Source organism: Crocodylus porosus, unplaced genomic scaffold (genome assembly GCF_001723895.1).
Source record: "Crocodylus porosus isolate Cpor-Errol unplaced genomic scaffold, CroPor_comp1, whole genome shotgun sequence".
NCBI classification, from domain to species: Eukaryota; Metazoa; Chordata; order Crocodylia; family Crocodylidae; genus Crocodylus; species Crocodylus porosus.
This window is the reverse complement of record NW_017728931.1, coordinates 51,747,809-51,765,022: the sequence shown is the minus strand read 5'-3', so window position 1 is coordinate 51,765,022 and position 17,214 is coordinate 51,747,809. Positions and strand designations below refer to the sequence as shown.

The 17,214-nt window shown below is 50.0% G+C and overlaps 1 protein-coding gene across 1 annotated transcript in view; it reads left to right on the top strand.

Annotated features, from left to right (window-relative positions):
- PLA2G6 (phospholipase A2 group VI) overlaps positions 1-14,444 on the top strand; it is a 26,216-nt gene extending 11,772 nt beyond the window's left edge. The window contains exons 6-17 of the mRNA XM_019543905.1: positions 639-903; positions 2,428-2,610; positions 2,987-3,095; positions 3,576-3,746; positions 6,101-6,191; positions 8,399-8,562; positions 8,984-9,134; positions 9,331-9,467; positions 10,224-10,378; positions 10,969-11,136; positions 12,765-12,838; positions 13,058-14,444. Of these exons, the coding sequence (XP_019399450.1) occupies positions 639-903; positions 2,428-2,610; positions 2,987-3,095; positions 3,576-3,746; positions 6,101-6,191; positions 8,399-8,562; positions 8,984-9,134; positions 9,331-9,467; positions 10,224-10,378; positions 10,969-11,136; positions 12,765-12,838; positions 13,058-13,202 (1,813 nt within the window). The 3' untranslated portion in view covers positions 13,203-14,444. The remainder of the gene's footprint in view (positions 1-638; positions 904-2,427; positions 2,611-2,986; positions 3,096-3,575; positions 3,747-6,100; positions 6,192-8,398; positions 8,563-8,983; positions 9,135-9,330; positions 9,468-10,223; positions 10,379-10,968; positions 11,137-12,764; positions 12,839-13,057) is intronic.
- Positions 14,445-17,214: the final 2,770 nt, after the last annotated feature.

The following is a 17,214-nucleotide window of genomic DNA, read 5'->3' as shown; positions in this document are numbered from 1 at the left end:
ATCTCTTCTCCCTTGTCCAGGTGATAGGTCACCTGATTGTAGAAGGAAATGAGATTGGTCAAGCAAGACCTACCCACAACAAACCTGTGCTGGCTATCCCTTAGGCTGTTGGCATCAGCCAGTCCATTAAGGATAGCCTCTTTAATAAACTTTTCTAAGATCTTCCCTGGGATAGAAGTCAGGCTGATGGGCCTGTAGTTAGCCGGATCCACTTTCCTCCCTTTCTTGAAGATGGGCACCACATTGGCCTTCTTCCAGTCTTTGGGTACTACACCAAAGTGCCAGGAGTTTTCAAAGATCTGTGCCAGGGGCTGGGCTATGATGCTCGCCAGCTCCTTGAGTACCCTGGCACGTAGCTTGTCAGGGCTGGCTGAGAATGGATCAGTGTCCAGAGCACTGTTTACTGGCATGGACTCATTGGCTTTCTTCCCAGTGCCTATGAGTCTCACTGGGATAGAACAAATACCAGGAGGTTGTGGACTGGCTCAGGTGCCTCTTGGTGGCCTTCCTTGGAGTGGAGCCTATGGGGTGGTTGTTAGTGGCTTGCTAGACACGGCCCAGCCTGTCTCTGTTTAGGGCTCACCTGCCTCCTTGAATGGTCCCTGGCAGGGCACCACCAGCTGATGCTGATCCCACAGGCCAGCTTCTGGCCTGCTGGGTGCTACTCAGTGGCACAACTCCATGGGTGAGGGGGCTGTTTTGCTCCCAGTTTCCCCATGTGCTACTGTGGTAGAAACATTGCAGATTGTTGACAGGCTGTGGGACCTTTGTCTTTGTCTGTGCTTTAGCTTTGTTTCTTCCCACAGTTGTGCACAAGCCATCCTCAACACTGATGTCAGTCAGGTGCAGTCCAGGGATCCACGCTATGGAGGAACTCCACTCCACTGGGCCAAAAATGCTGAGGTAGGCATGTCCTCCAGCAGGTGGAGGACATGTTGGTAGTGGGTAGGTGGCATATTAAGATGCATAGCAGCCCCACTGCACTGCGTTTGCTTGTTTGTGTTCTGTCTCATAATACCTCCAGCCAGAAACGTTCCCCTTCCAGCAAGGTTCTGTGTCTCTGGGAAGCCATTTAGAGTACAGCGTCTAGTAAGGCTCCAGAAAGGCAGGCTGCAAATGGCATATACAAGCCTTGGACGTTTGGACTCCCAAGTAGAACAGTCTCTCTTCCAATGGTGCCAGCTGAAGATCAGGCCCATACACTCTGGAAAAAGAGCTCCAAAGCCCAACCATGAGATGACCATGTGGGCTGACCGTAGTTCAGAGTTTCCCAACCTTTCTTATACCATGGGCTGGCAGCGGAGCGAGGCCAGGAGGAGAGATGTGGCTGGGGGCAGCGCGTGCCCGAGGAGCAAGCTAGTGAGGGCTGAGCCGCCGCCACTGGGAGCTGGTTAAAGTTTGTGCCATGACCTGGCACCCAACCCTTCGTGGCCCAGTAGCAGGCTGCAGCCCGGTGGTTGGGAACCTCTGCCCTAGTTTATCCATGGCTGCTAGGTTTCCAGATTGTTCTTCTTTCCTCTTTTGCTGAGTAGTGGAAGGTACTGCTTTTGGTCTGAGGCCCCCTCTAGGGTAGAACTTTTTGTGCCATCATAAATGCACAACAGTGCCTAAGGGGAATTGAAGAGCAACTTCTTTAATGGCAGTGATAAGGGGAACTTTGGTAGATACCTTGTAATCATCCATAATGGGAAGTGGCCCCATGGCTGGGGTGGATACTGTTACCCTGGCGTAGATTTTATACCTCACACCAAAATGTGGCTTTTGCAAGGGCACGTTGTCCCCTGATGCAGTGTGAGGACATGGATTCGGAGCTGTTTTTAGATGGAGAGTGCCTTCTGCTGATTTACTGACATCTCTCTGCATCCTCCGTGGAGTTATCTCATGCAACTACTGAGATTTAAATCTGCTTGGATTGTGAAGAGGAACAGGAGGAATGCATGAGGATTTTGGCAATATCCACATAGAATCTCCTTCCCCCTCTGTCCCTTCCTCCCTCCCGCTTGGCAGTTTCTTGCCAGAGACTAGTCCTCTCAAGAGTTTGTTTTTGGGTTGCTGGGTTTTTTTTTTGTTTTTTTTCATTCAGCTCTGGCTCTGTGCTTGTAGGCAGTGTAGCATTGTGAGACAGAGATGCTCACCAGCATCAGTTAGTCATTAAAGTGAACAGCTGCTTCTGTACCAAATGTGAGAGAAATCTTGCAAAAGTCCACAAGTCCCAGCATGGCCATTCAGGGATTTGTAACTGAGTTTGAACTGCTGGGGATTGTCTCCACTCACTTCTTCCCACCATTGCAACCTCCAGCATGGTTCCACTGCTGATTTTTTTTCTGGTGTATCCTGCCTCTGGGAGTACTTTGCCCTTCCTGGCTGTTACACTGAAGCTTTCCCCTTTTCTTGTTTTCCCTTCCTGCTTGCACCTTTGGGGTACAGATGACCCGACTGCTGCTGATGTGTGGCTGTGAAGTGAATGCCGTCAGCAACACAGCTGACACAGCTTTGCACATCATGGTCAAACGGGGACGCTTTGACTGTGCCATGGTGCTGGTGACACATGGGGCCCTCACAAATACCAAGGGGCAGGATGGCAACACCCCACTGCACCTGGCCATGAAGGTGAGTTTCTCATGAGTTGCTGATGGCTCTGCACATCCATGAGGGTTAGAGGGAGTATTTTCTGCAGGATCCTGGCATGAAAATACCAGAGAGGAGGCTCCACCCCTCCTTTTGGTGAAAGGGGGTTAGCATGTGCTTCTCATCTCTTCCGTGCCTCCAGCTGGGTTTTGTGTCCAGCTGTGGTAATGATTACACCATAAGCCCTCACCCTTGGAGTTCCAGGTGTTGGGAAAGAGTTGAATTCAGCGAGGCACCCTTGGGTAGCTGGGGCACCCAAGGGAGCTAGTAAAGAGGAGGGTGATGAGGCTCAGGCACATCAGTGGTGGCAAGAGGGGAAGGGGAAAGTTGCTGATGGCTAGAACCTCCTATCTTACAGCATGACCAGCTGGATATGATCAAGGCCCTTATTGTGTTCGGAGCAGATGTGGACATCCCCAATGACTTTGGGGAGACACCAGGACTAGTGGCAGCCAGGACCAGCAAAGGTGAGAGAGACAGTAGGGGGGCAAGGGGAAGAAAGCCCTGAGAAGGAGAGGGGAAGTAGGGAATGGGATGTACCTTAAAGAGAGCCAGGTGCACATGCCTCTTTTCCAGGCTGGGTTGTCAGATGCTGCCCACACATGGTGAGGCAGGGCAGCTCCTCTGGACTTGGCAAGGTGCAGTCACACCTGGCCCTTTAAATGTTGGCTTTGGAAGATGGCACTTGTGACATAAGGTGGCTGGGACATATAGGATCAGGGACACCAGCAACGCCCTGACTAATGGCTGGTTGTGGAGGGAGGCCGAAAGTGTGATCCCTGCCTTGCCCTCTTTCCCCCCCACTCCCCCATCCTCTTCCCAGTAGGTCATTATTAGACACAAACAAACACTGCTTTGACAGCCCAGGCAGTGGTGCTGTTTGGAACAACCCCTTGATTTGTGGATTGATTCTCTTTCTTGTACGTGTGACTCCCCTCCCACCCAAGGTACTAACCGGAAGGTGCTCTTAGACCTGCTACAAACTGTAGGGGCTGAACGCTGCCACCCACCCAAACCCGAATCCCCCAGCTTGGTGTCCTCAGAGCTGCCACCACCACCGTTCTCTTCCACCCCCCCGGCAAGACCACCTCCCCCACGGAACAAGAGCCGCGGCTTAGGTAACGCCCTCCCCAGTCCTGCCTCTTGCTCTTCCCTTCTTTATCCTCAGTCTTCTCTGAGGTCTTCTACCCAGGCTGGTCTGTTGAGGGTGGTTGGAGGGTGAGGTAGACCCTGTCCTCTTTCAGCTCTCATTGCCTTTAACTCAACCTTCCTAGAATCAGGTCTATCTGTCCTTGTTTGAATTTTCACTGGTGCAACTGCAGTGTGTCAAGCAGGGAAGAGGTGTCTTGGTGTGACTGGTCCCATTGCTCTGGGAGAAAACTTGGGAGTATACTCCCACATGTGACGATACCCCTCTCCACCCAGGGGAGAGGCAGAGAGGGAAGGGTGCAGCTTGTTTTGTTTTATGAGTTCTCCATTCTCGTTACTCTCAGTGACTGGCAGGAGGGGAACAGGTGAGCTAAGGAGGGAGATCTGGGTGGATGTGAATTCTGGATCCAGAAAGCTTCCAAAGTGCAAGGATGAAGCATAAGGATGTATGGAAACCTGGACATAGATTTTTTTTTCCAGCTCCAGCATTAGGGTCTCAGTGGTGGGTGAAGTGGTGCATAAGGGCAGAGCATTGGAGGAGAAATGGCTTATCTCTTGTTCACCTTCTTGGAGGAAGTGACTGCCTGCCAGGGTTTTCCTGTGAAGGGTAACAGCCCTTTCGTGCCAGGGCACCATTCCTCTGGGGTATTGTCTGAAAATATGGATTTCTCTTTTACGTCCACAGCAGCATATGTCTGTATACCCTGGAGTCCCACAGCCCAGGACTAAGTGCCCCTCTTCCCTAATGAGTGCTTTATAGGTGTATGGGAGTCTTTCCAGGATTAGGCTTCTGACATACTGCTGAGATGGGGCTGTTATTTTTCTCAGGCAGCAGAGTCTGTGCAATGAGACTAGATCAGTTACCATACTCCTCTGAGGATCCTCAGGCTCTTCCCAAACACTAGCAGTAATATGTATTTTCTTCCTCCCCTGTTTTTATTTTGGTTTCACAGGCTGGCACCTCATCTCGGCCAAATTTGGCTTCATGCTCCTATGGTGGGGCCTGGAACTCTGCACAGAGGGGTAATGGCTAGACAGTGACCCCCACAGCTCCATGCTTAGAGTATATAGTCTTGAAATTAGACCTAGGTTTTTCCCTCATTCCCACACTTGCAGTAGTTGTTGAAACCTGCCTTTTTTCTCTTTCTTCTCCTCCTCCTCTGCTTGTCAACCTGCTCCTCTGGATCTATCTGAAAACTCTCGGGCTCCCTTCTCTCAGGGGTTTGATTTCTTCTGCCCAAAGAAGGGTAGAACTAGTGCTTCTGGGTGTGTTGCCTTGGGGCTACTGAGGGGACTTGTTTGGGGGGTGGAGGGATAGGGACCTTTTGATCTTGGTGCTGATGTAATAAAGCATTCACTGGGTCCTCCCAGTGAAGGCTTTGGTGTTTATTAACCAGCTCTCTGGGGGAGTGAGATGGTGGAGAGGATGATTAATGGCCTGGCTTTTTGAAAGAAAACCTGTTAACTAGATATAATTTGGCTAAGTAAGGACTAGCAGGGAATGGAATAAGCATTTGCAGGCATCTCACCTTGTGCCTTCTGCCATGTTCTGCTTCTCTTTTGGGGATTAGCTATATTAGATGTATTTTTAATAACACAGAGGGTGGTCGACCACTGGAGCAGATGGCTTGAAGAGGGTGTGGAATCTCCTTTAGACAAACACATCTCCAGGACAGCTTAGAATAGATGGTGGTGATCCTGCTCTGAGCAGCTGGTTGGACTAGATGACCTCCTGGCATCCCTTCCAACTCTATTTTTCAAGTTTCTGTCTCAGAGCATTTCAATTTGAATAGCCAGAAGATATCACTAAGGCAGAACTGAGCAAATTTTTGGCTGGCTGTTATAAAATATTTCCTGCTGGCAGGACCTGGTTCATTGCAGCAGTTTTCCAAGGCAGATAATGGAAGCTCTGTTGCACAGGCTATGGAGGTACTGAAGATGGTTATTCTGGGAGCAGCTGTGCATTGGAACATAACTGTGCTCCAATAAGCCTTTTCCTGCTACTGGTAGAATGAAGGAAGGCAGTTAGCCATGTGAATCTGAAATTAGGCAGAAGGCATGGCGGGGTGACATCTGACAAAGGACGTCCTCTATTAAAATGTACCCCTTTCTAAACAAGTTAGTATTTAAGGTGCTACCCCTCTCTGATTTCTGCCCAATAGAATGTAGAGGACGTAGGGGGAGAGGGCAGAAAGTGGGGAAGAGGAAACCCCAGCTGGAAATATTTCCAGTCCTGGTATTCCAAATAGGGCAAAAGCTCCTCTCCTTCCATTACTGGGCTAACCCTCTCTTCCTCTATGCACGCACCTCTGTGCCTCTCCAGGGTTTGAAGATGTTATCCATATTTCCACGGCACTTGGCTACATGCTGAAAACGCCGGATGTCGTGGACTCTGTCAGCGATGGGAAGAGCAAGTGAGTGAGGAACTGTGTTAATGAGACACAAATCGGGGAGGAGTGAGGGGGAGTGCATTTTGCCTCCCTCATAATGCAAAGCACTCTCGGTCTTGGAGCTAGGCAGAGTGCTGTGCTGTGCGTTGTTGTGCTGCCCTTGCTGAGGTGCTGGAGTCAAACTTCTCATCCCTTTGCAGTACATAGATCTTTTGCTATGAAAGCTGTATTCCCACGACTGCTCCTTCTTCATCTGCTGGCCTCTCTAGCTCTGCCTTTAGTTTAGAAACTAAACATCTGCCAGCTCTACCCCTGGCATCTGCTGCTCCTTGCTGCTGAAAAATCAGCTCGGGCCTTGCAGTTACCTCCTCCCTTGTTCTACCCCTGGCCCTGATGTCTGCGCGGCTCCATGCCAAGTTCTACACTGATTAGCAGCAGCAGCAGCATACATGTAATGGCTGGAGAAGGGGGGCCAGCCCATGGGTGATGACATGAAGTGCCATGGAGGGGAGGAGGAGGTGCTGGTGGGCAGACTCCCTGTAAGTGATGGGGAGATGATGCTGCAACTGGAGGGCAGGCAGCAGGGTGCTGGGCTAGGAAAGGCAATTGAAAAATCCTTCACAGCAAAACAAAAAGCTGTCTGTGTTTTGCTGTTCAAAAGGGAAATTTGGTGTTAAACTAGGTTCTATGCAAGTATTGGGTAGAAAGATTCTGATGAAGGGTTGCTCCCACAGAGGGAGGAGAGAAGGGGGAGGTGGACAGAGTTTGAGAATCTGGTGAAGGACACTGGTGGGGGCAGCAGAGAGCAGGATGGGCGGTGGAACTGGTGGTGATTTGCAGGGGGTCGGAAGGGAGTATAGTTTGGGGTACAGAGCTAGGTAACTCCTTGCTGTGTGCATCACTCCACATCCTTCCTATACGAGGGTTTGCATCCATAGTGAGAACTAGCCTGCCTCATTAACCATGCTAACACATGCTTCAGGGAGGCTGGGAGTAGTGAATTGCAGCCCTCCTCCAAGGAAATGGCTCCCAGCGGGAGGACTTCTTGTAGCAGAGCTCCACACAGTATGAGGACCCTGACTTCTAGCATGGTGGGGGGTTATACTACATCCCCTGCTATCTTAGCAGCACAGGGGAGGAAGGGGTACCTGCCTGCCAGCCATGAGGAGCTGTGGTTCTCTGCCTCCTTGAGGTTCTGTGTTGTGCGGGGAGCATAAAAAAGGCTCTGAGTACTCTGGTATGTAGGTCTTAAAATCTGCAGTGGGGTCTCTCATTTCTGTAATCCTCTGGGACTGCAGATTAGAAATTGTTGTGGGGAAGAAGTGGGAAGGGGCTGCTGGCAATGCGGGGTGGAGGGGAGAGGGATTAGTACATTAAATGACAACACTAAATGTACATCAGTGCAGCTCTGTCCAAGTCTGATCCATGGTACCCCATAAGAATGCATGGTTGTCGCTGACAATGCTGCCAGGTACTTTGTTGCTGACTGTTGACAACAGGTGGAGCTACTCCTGTTTGTACAAGGTGAAGATCCATCCATTGCAATCATCACTTGTTTCATCATGTGAAGATGTTTCATCACATGTTTCATCATGTTGAAGATATGTCATAGGGAGAGGCAAATGTTTTGGCACCTGGCAAGGGGTGGGAAGTTGTGAATTTGGTGCCTGCAAAAGTCTGGGAGATGTGTCTACCCCATAGTCTCAAACACACACTAGCTGGATGTTGCTCCTAAAAGATCAGTATTCAAATAGATAATAGACTTAATGTGGCAACAGTGTATTCCCATGGTGGGAGGAATGTGTGGCTGTGGCTGTGGTGGGAAGATGGCTTTCTGCAGTGCAGTCTTTTGTCTGGAGAAAGCTGGTGACTTCTGACTTAATATTACTACATCCTGCTTAGGCCCTGCAGTGTCCTCCTAATTTCCAGGTGAGATGCTCAGAAAACTGCTCGGGATGTGTCTGGGATTTGATCATGGTAGAGGCAGTAATGGAAAAGAAACTGAAGGTGTTTGAGAGACCAGATAGGTGATTCTAGGACACAGGAGGATTTAGCAAGTGGAGTGAGAGCTGGGACACTTGTGGAGGGTTGCAGGAAATCTCTGACGGCTAAGGGAGGGTTGGGTATTTGGTTAGGGGCTTGACCACAGACTAGTAGAGAGCAGTATTGCCATCTGATATACAACATCTTCTGCTTTGTAACCCAGCTCCTGTCTCCTTGCTCCCTTCTAGTCTCGACCGTGTCCTGTGTCTGGATGGAGGGGGCATCCGAGGCCTGGTGCTTATCCAGCTTCTCATTGCTATTGAGAAAGCTACAGGCCGTCCCATCAGGGACCTCTTTGACTGGATTGCAGGGACAAGCACAGGAGGGATCCTTGCACTGGCTATCGTACATGGTAAGTGGTGGTTTGGTTGGCGGGGCTGAAGCACCCTGCTTTGGCATGTGGAGAAATGGAAGAGGTAGCAAAGTGAATGGGAGCCATTGGCTGTGGCTTATTGCTTCTAGCTGAGAGGGGTTTGCCTCCTAGGAAGAGGTGTGGGAAGTCATTTGGCAAGCAGTCAGCAGGTCTCACCAATCGAGTACTAGAATTTAGTCCATCAGCACTTTCTTCTTGCCTTTGGAGTTGGTGCTGAACGGATCCCCTCCCTTCAAGGCTTCCTGGTAACTCCAAGCCTGGCTTCAGAGGCTGCTGGGAGGGGTTCTTCCACCTCTGTTGCTGGCTTGGGTCATCTGCACTCTGATCCCCTGAGTGTGGCCAGATCTGCACTTCTGCCTGGCACTCTCGTGGTGACTGGTGGTGCTGTGCTGTGTTCCAGGGAAGTCCATGGATTACCTGCGGTGCCTGTACTTCCGCATGAAGGATGAAGTGTTCCGAGGGTCACGGCCTTATGAGTCAGAGCCCCTGAATGAGTTCCTGAAGAGGGAGTTTGGAGAGCACACCAAGATGACAGAAGTCCAGAAACCCAAGTGAGTTTTACCTGGGGCTGTGCTGGTTGGGATTTTTATGAGGGCTGCTTGACCTTGCTCTGCTCCCATTGGCAGCCTCTGTAGTGAAGTGTTAAACCTTGTCATGGGCCTGACTTGGAGAAGGATGCACAGGTTGGCAGCATATAATTGCATTGGTTTCAGCACTCACCTTGGTTCCTCCCTTCACCTTTGACAGGGTCATGGTAACGGGGACCCTATGTGACCGGCAGCCAGCTGAGCTCCACCTCTTCCGGAACTACCAGGCCCCAGAGACTAGAATAGGGCCCAATTACAAGACAACAGCTTCCTTCAAACCACTGACCAAGCCAGAAGGTAAACGGTGTCAGCACCAGATTTCATTAGTCCAGGTGACTGGCAGAAGAGAGGGCTTTGCCTCAAAGAACAGAAGTCTTTTGCCTCCTTCCCTCTTTCTGTGCAAAACAGTACCTCCTGACAGTGGGTTATTTCCCATTAGCACTCCAGAGCTTGGTCTGAGAGAGAGTTTCTCATTCAGCTTGCTCTTTCTCTCCCATCCTTCTATGACTGTTCCTGATCTGCTGCCTTAATAAACCATAGCAGGGTACCTCAGTCAACTGGGGATGTGCTCTGCTGCTTTGCAGAAGAAATGGGGATGCCCAAATTCTGTTGCTTTCTTTGCAACATCAGGCAAAGAGCAGTGCAGAAGAGCCACTAGACAGTTGGAAAGTACATTCTCATCTAGCCATGTGGATAGGTTCTAGTGGAAGTCATCTCCATCCTCTCTGTCTAATGAATGAATCTGTGCCATACTCTAGGTTCATCCCTAGAGTAACTCCACTGACAGCAAAAGAATTAAAACAGGGATGATTTTGGCTAAGGAGGTTGAATGGGGGGGGGAATACCTTTTTTTTTTTTTTTAAACAAAAAGATTCTTCAGTAAATCTTGGTAAGGACCACGATGTGGTGAGGAAGGGGGGTGGAGCTAACTAATGGAGTAGTTCTAGGAGTCCCAAACCTCCCTGTTCCCTGTTTGGTGTTTTAGTGTTTTGTACCCCTGTATATGCAGGAAGCCTGCATCTCAGTTCAGCTTGCTCTCTCCTGTTCTCACAGACCAGCTGGTGTGGCGGGCTGCCCGCTGCAGTGGTGCTGCTCCGACATACTTCCGACCCATTGGGCGTTTTCTAGATGGTGGCCTGCTAGCCAACAATCCCACCCTGGATGCCTTGACCGAGATCCACGAGTACAATAAGTCATTAATTCGAAAGGTGGGAGCGAATTAGAGAGTGGCTGGAGTCCTGAGCCTGCATCTCTACCTTGAGCCCTCTCCAGCATGATGCTACAGCAGGGTGGGGGTCATAAATGACTCCATGTGGGTCAAAGGTGCTGTCACTGGCAGCTCCCTGACACCAGAGTCCTGTGTCTTATCCACACCACAGTCAGTTAGTAAGTTGCCCCTTCCCAGCACTTCCCTACCAGGGTGTTCCAACCTAGCTGTGGTTGGAGGCTGAAGTCTTGAGGCAAAACCAGACTTCTGCTTCTTGGGCTCTGGCTGTTTGCTCTCTGAGGAGATAGCAGGGTCAATTAGTGCTAATTTGTCACCACATCTTGTGTGGTGCGCTGGCAGCTGCATTCTGGGAATACTGCTTCAGAGTTTACTGGACAGTGGTGGCCATGAGACATCCAATAGGCACTTGCTGCCAGGGCAGTTTAGAACTGAAGTGGGGAGGGCTGTGATGGAGTATGAGATGCTTTGGTGGGAGGAGGAGAAGAGTTGTGGTGGAAGCAGGGTAGGCCCTTCTCTTCTCTTCAACCCCTTGAGCTGTGTAATGAAACTCTGTTTCTCCATCTCCTATAGGGGCAGAGCCAGAAGGTGAAGAAACCGGGAGTGGTTGTTTCTCTTGGGACGGGGAAGCCTCCACAGGTCCCAGTGAGCTCGGTGGATGTCTTCCGCCCCTCCAACCCCTGGGAGCTAGCCAAGACTGTCTTTGGGGCCCGAGAGCTGGGCAAGATGGTGGTGGACTGTGTAAGTATTGGGGGATGGGGTAGGTAGGAAGAAATGAGGCAGTGATGGTCTCTGTATAACAGATGCACCTGAGGCAGCATCTCTTGTTAAGCCTCACTATTTTAAAAGGAAAAATCTTCAATTTAAATTCAATCAAGGATATGAGGATTGCATGAGAGAGCGCTCCCTGGATGAGTCCCTGTCCAAACATACCAACTGAATAAGGATGATCCTCTTCCCTATCAAGGTGTTTTCAATCATTCCCCATCTTGGATGCCACCATCTCCTGTTTCAGCCCCCCACCCCCTTAAACTTTTAAAAAGTCCATAGCAGTTGAGTACAAAAAAAAGGTTTTCCCATGCTCTAGACAATGGGCTGAGTTAGTAGCATAGGAATAAAAAGATGTTAGTGGTGGGGAAAAGGTTGAGGTGGTCCATCCTAAAGAATTCCTCTTGAATTGGACATACACATTTTTTAGATGGTTGTATTATGATCTGCCTCTGCAAAACTACAGCTAGGAATCTCTGGCCTCTCTCAACACATTCTTATCAAGGTACTTTCTACCTAGGATTTTTATACATACTGTTTCATGGCGGAGATTGTGTGTATTTTGTGCATGAGTGTGGAAAACCTGTGCTTTATCAGATAGGCATATTTGAGTAATTGGTTGTAAGTTTCAAAGCAAGGCTCAACTTTTTGCATTGATAAAATTTGTGAGCTCAATTTGTAGTAGGTGCAAAATTCTCACTTTAGAACTGGAGTCTGGTTTGAACACATCAAGCCTGGAGAAACTGAAGTTAGTTTGCTTTCTGAAAAAATGTCATGTATTGAATTATGACAATGGCATTAGCATTAACATCTAAGGATATTTCTAACCAAAAATCTCACTAAGAATGGATATCCATAACAGTCATGGGGATGCTCTTTTGCTTGCTCGCTCACTCTCTTGCTCATTTAACAAAAAGCAGCTCATTAGAACGTGTTTTGTGAACAAAATAAAAAAGGTAGAAAGTTCAGAGTTAAAACTCCACCAATAACCTTATCTCTGACCCCAAATTGACATGCACTGTAGGAAGTTTTACCTTCTGTAGTGGGGTGGAGGAGCCATAATCCTCTTCTTTGAATCTCTTGGATATATTTTAACAGTGCTCACAGCAGTGGGGCATCTGATTTGCCCTCATACTCCTGCTTTATCCATGGCAGGTTAGGGTGTTCTTGGTGTTTTGAATCAATGTGCCTTGTAGTTGTGCAACAGGGTTCTTTATGGTATTTTAGGAATAGGTTAGTCAAGCATGGCTGTATGTATGGACAAACATGAGTAGAAGTGATCCTGCTGTAAGCACGGGTATGGATTAGATGGCCTCCTGAGGACCCTTTCAGACCTACTGTTCTGTGACTCTAAGTCCAGGTCCTTATGCCTGCCACCCCACGGTGGATTAGAAGCCTGGCCTCTGCCACGGGGGATCTGTGACATGGCTTGCAGAGAAGCCCTTTTAAACCATTTTGATAGGTTTCTAATATGGGTTTGTGGTGGTTTTTCTGTCCCTGAGGCCTTTTATGGTTGGACTCGGAACAAAGGGAGCCTGACTGTATTGGTGGATGGGCAGATTGCCTTTCATGACCTAACAGCTGGCTTGTTTCCCTGACAGTGTACTGACGCAGATGGGCCAGCCGTGGATCGGGCCAGGGCCTGGTGTGAGATGACTGACGTCCATTATTTCCGGTAAGAGCTTTCCTTGGCTCATTGCCCCCCTCAAATCCCCTCCCCCCCACTTTTTACACAGCACCATCTGTTTGGTCCTCTGTCCTCCCTCAAGGCCCTAATGTGGCATGCCTCACTTTCTGTCATGCGGCACTGCATCTGTGCCCCTGTCCTTGCCTGCCCCCCTCACTGTGTCTCTGCTGCTGTCCCTACCTGGTGGTAACATCTCGGTGTCCACAGGTTCAACCCACAGCTGCAGTCAGATGTGATGCTAGATGAGGTGAATGATGCTATCCTGGTGAATGCACTCTGGGACACCCAGCTGTACATCTACCAGCAGTGGGAGCAGTTCCAACAGCTGATCCAGCATCTTCTCAGCCGATGACTCTCTGGAGAGTGCCCAGTCCCAGCAACAGTGACCACAGAAGTGGCTATGAAACAACCAACACTGTCAAAAGGGTGGATTGGAGTTTGGCTTTGGCCCTCAGCCTGAGACATCCCTGAGAATTCAGGGATCAGAATCACCCATGCTAGGCACGGTTCCCTTCAGTTTCTGGTATCTCGTCAGCATCTTCCTGGTTCGAGAATTCCCTGGATCCTTTGACCCTGATGTCTCAGAGCAAGGACAGACCTTGCTGTCCTTGCTCTGCTTCCTATCTCCCAAAGCCTGAGCAGACTTATACTGTAGCACTGAGAACTCCCTTACCTGCAGTGCCTCAAAACACCCTTGCTGGTGCCCCTTCTAGATAATATGCAACGACCAGGGCAAAGACAGACCTGCAAGGATTCCACTCTAGTCTGTGTGCTCCTGAGTGTATTTTGTGGAGGGAAGAAGAGTTGCTATCCCCATGGTCCACATGAAGGAGGGGGGCAAAGACGTTGCAATAGACTTGGACTCAGAGTATTGTGACTCTCTTCTTTTCTAATTGGCCATCAGCTTTCAGGAAGGGGGCATTGTTTGATGTGGTGTAGCTGGTTTGCCTTGCCCTGTCTGAGTAGGGCAGGGAAGATTTAGCTTGTTGCTGCTCAGGTGGTGTGAATCACCCTGGGAGGCAGGAAGGGGTAAGACTTCAGGGCTTTCCAAATTTGTGCTTTCCTGCCAGTGGGCCAGCCACAATGGTCTTTGCTTTCAGGTGATGTGGAAAGTCCCTCTCCTTCTTCCAAGGTTACTTGAAAAGGACCAAGACACTTGTTTGAGCTATAGAACAAAGGTTGAAATAAGGGGACCATTTACTGGCCAATTACTTTGACTCACTGATTTAAAATGCCCTTGTTCCCAGTGATCATTTCATACTGAGGAGTCTGGTCCCTGGGAAAAGATGGCTCCTCCTCCATTCCAGTGCTGCTGCTGCTGCTTTTCCGTGTTGGAAAATTCAAGGCTGCTTTTACAGGGCAATGACTGTATCTGCCTGTATTTTAGCTTGTGCTAGCACTTTAATTTATTCACGTGTAAGAACGGGTGGGAGATGACCTGATAAACTGTGAACTGTGACTTTTCTTTCTGGAATGCAAGTGTCTCACTTATTGCCTGCCTTGCACAACTAACCAGCAGGTTATAATGTTGGTGCAAGCACAGGCTTCTATGTAAACCTGACATTGTGAAATAAAGGGATGTGTGATCCTCATATAAGTTTTGTGTTTTTTCGGATGTCTTCTCTCCCACAAGATGCCAAAGGGCTTTGGCCAGATCTCACTGAAACTGAGCATCACTCCTCTGTTTTCCAGTTTACACCAGCATAAATGTGAAGTAGAATTTGTCTTTATAGGTACCAGGACAATCTGTCACTCACTGTTGATGTGCAGCCATCTCTGGGGTTGAAGGCAATGATTGTAACTTTGCAGGCATTGCTGAACAATATTATCCAACATTGGGCATGTGCTGCATAATGACCTAGTTGGAAGTGGGTCAGGTACATGGAGGGTTTTGCCAAAATGTTTTGGAATCTAAATGGCTTGGAGTGGTTCATGCCTTGGTTTCATACTTCACCCGAAAGACAGTTATGAGAAGAGAAGCTCCCCTCTCTTTAGGTCATGGTTGACCCTGAGATCTGTTTTAGTACCTTGGAGATGGAGGAAAACCCAGCTGTTGGAGAGAATATCACAGAAAAAGCAGGGCTGCAAGGGACCTCAGAAGGCCATCTAATTCTGGCTTGTCCAACAAATGGCCCGCAGGCCATCATGCGCCCGCCAAGCCATTTTCTGAGGCCCGAGGTACTGCAATGGGAAACGAAAGTAAACACTTTGCTTTTGTTCCCACCCCTCGTCCCTCCCCAAGCCCAGGTGTCTGGCGAACACAGACTACGAAGCAGTTGGCTGCCTGGTGATTGCTGCCCCTTTCCCCGGGGGGAGCAGGGCCCCCTCTCTCAGCTCCCCCGACCGCAGCCATGGAGGCCAGGGTGGGTGAGCTTGCTCCAGGCGGGTCCCTGGGCCCGGGCTGAGGTGCCCCCTCGCCCCCTCTGTGCCAATCATGCGGTTCCTTTTAAGCCCCGTGTCGTGGGGTGGGCCGTACTGCATCGGTGGGGAAGGGGCAGCGCGGTCCGGTGTGGGGACGGGTGCATGAACATGAAATGTGGCTGCCTGGCTGTTAACGGGGCTATGTCCTCAGGTAGGATGCTGAGGAGCCCGTGTGGGGGTGCCACACATGCGTGTGCTCGTGAGGAGGAAGCACAAAGTCACACTCATGCCTTCCCCCTCTTCCATGGGAGCTGGGGGCGAGGAGGGAGACGGGCTACGCGTGCGTGGCCGCGTGTGAAGACTGGGCTCCTCATCTCCAATGGAGCCGGGCAGTGTCCTGAGGCGTTGCTTCTCCTCCTCTAACAGCTGGCTGCTCCTCCGCGGCTTCCTCTACCTGGTGCTGTACGCCCTGGTGTCCCAGGGCAAGCCTGCGTTCTGCTTCTTTCATTCACTGAGAAGTGAGTAGAAGTGAAAGTGTTTATTTTAGTCAAGTGTTTTGGTATTATTTCATTGTGGCTTTTATATTGTTTTTATTTTGGGTTTTAAGCCATGCTTCCAGACCCACTTCATTGTCGCTTCCTGCAACTTCATTGGTATCAAAGGTCACATGACATCACTTCCTGATGCGCTACTGCTTCCTGTGAGGTCTTTGAATATGGCTCACCAGCCCACTAGGTGGTAAAAAGTTCATGATCCGGCCCCACATTCAAAAAGGTTGGACACCCCTGATCTAATCCAACCCCTAGCTCAAGGCAGGATCATCCCTAAATCATCTCATTCAAGTCTGTGTTTGACTTGTTCTTAAAAACTTCCAGTAATGGAGACCCCACCACCTCTCTAGGTAACCTGCTGAACTGTTGAGCTACCTGCTGAGCTAGAAAGTTCTTCCTACCATCCAGACTAAATTTCCCTTGTTGCAATTTAAGATCATTACTTCCCATCCTGCCCACAGAGAATTTATCACCATCCTCTTCATAGCTACCCTTCACATATTTGAAGACTGAGGGGTGGGGCCATCTTTTCTTTGCCAGACAATGTAATCCTAGTTTTTCCAACCTTTCCTCATAAATTGTGTTCCCCAGACTTCTAATCTTTTTGGTGCTCTCCACCAGGCTATTTCTTGTGGGTCTATATTGTCCTTGAAGTGCGGTGTCCAAAACTGGTCACAATATTCCAGGGGAGCCTTGCCCCCTACTGAATGGAGTGGAGAGGTTACTGGCCAAATCCTAACCTGCGTGGATAGTGGAAGTAGAGGAAGTCCATTATTAGTGGTGCCTGGAGCTGCAAATTAACCAAGTTATCTCATCTAAGGAATGGGAGTGGATGAGGTTCATAAATTCTTAGATGTTAGGGTCCAAAGGGCCCTCAGTAGGTCATCGAGTCCAACCCCCTGCCCTGGGGGGGAAAGTGTGCTGGGGTCAGATGACCCCAGCCAGGTGCTCGTCCAGGTGGTGGTGGTAGTGGTGAGCTGTAGTGAGACTGTCCTGCCAGAGATGGCATCAGCTGGTACAACCAGCATGTGATATTTGGGGCAGGAGTAGGCAAATACTGACTGTGGTCAGAACCCAGTTGGGCAAGTAACTCTGTCTGCCTGCAGCAGGTTCCTTGGCACTGCCAGGCACAGCTGCACTATCCCCGTGTGCCTTATCCCCACATGTGGCTCTTTGGCAGGCTGTGAGCTGTAGCCTGTGGGGCCAGATGGCACGGCAGTGGGGTGGGGGCAGTGCGGTGGCTGGACTTGGCTTCTCAGCAGCCCCCATGGTGGCAGCTTGCTTTTGCCCTCTGGCTGTTGCTGCCAGTCTCTGCTCCTGCTGCTGGACCAGGCCACACTTCCCAGGAGCCCTGGTCCAGCCACTCTGCACCCACTGCCAGGGGCACCAGATGGAGAAGGCAGGTGGGGTCTCCATGGAGACTGGCCTGAGACCCCCATGGGCAAGGTGCAC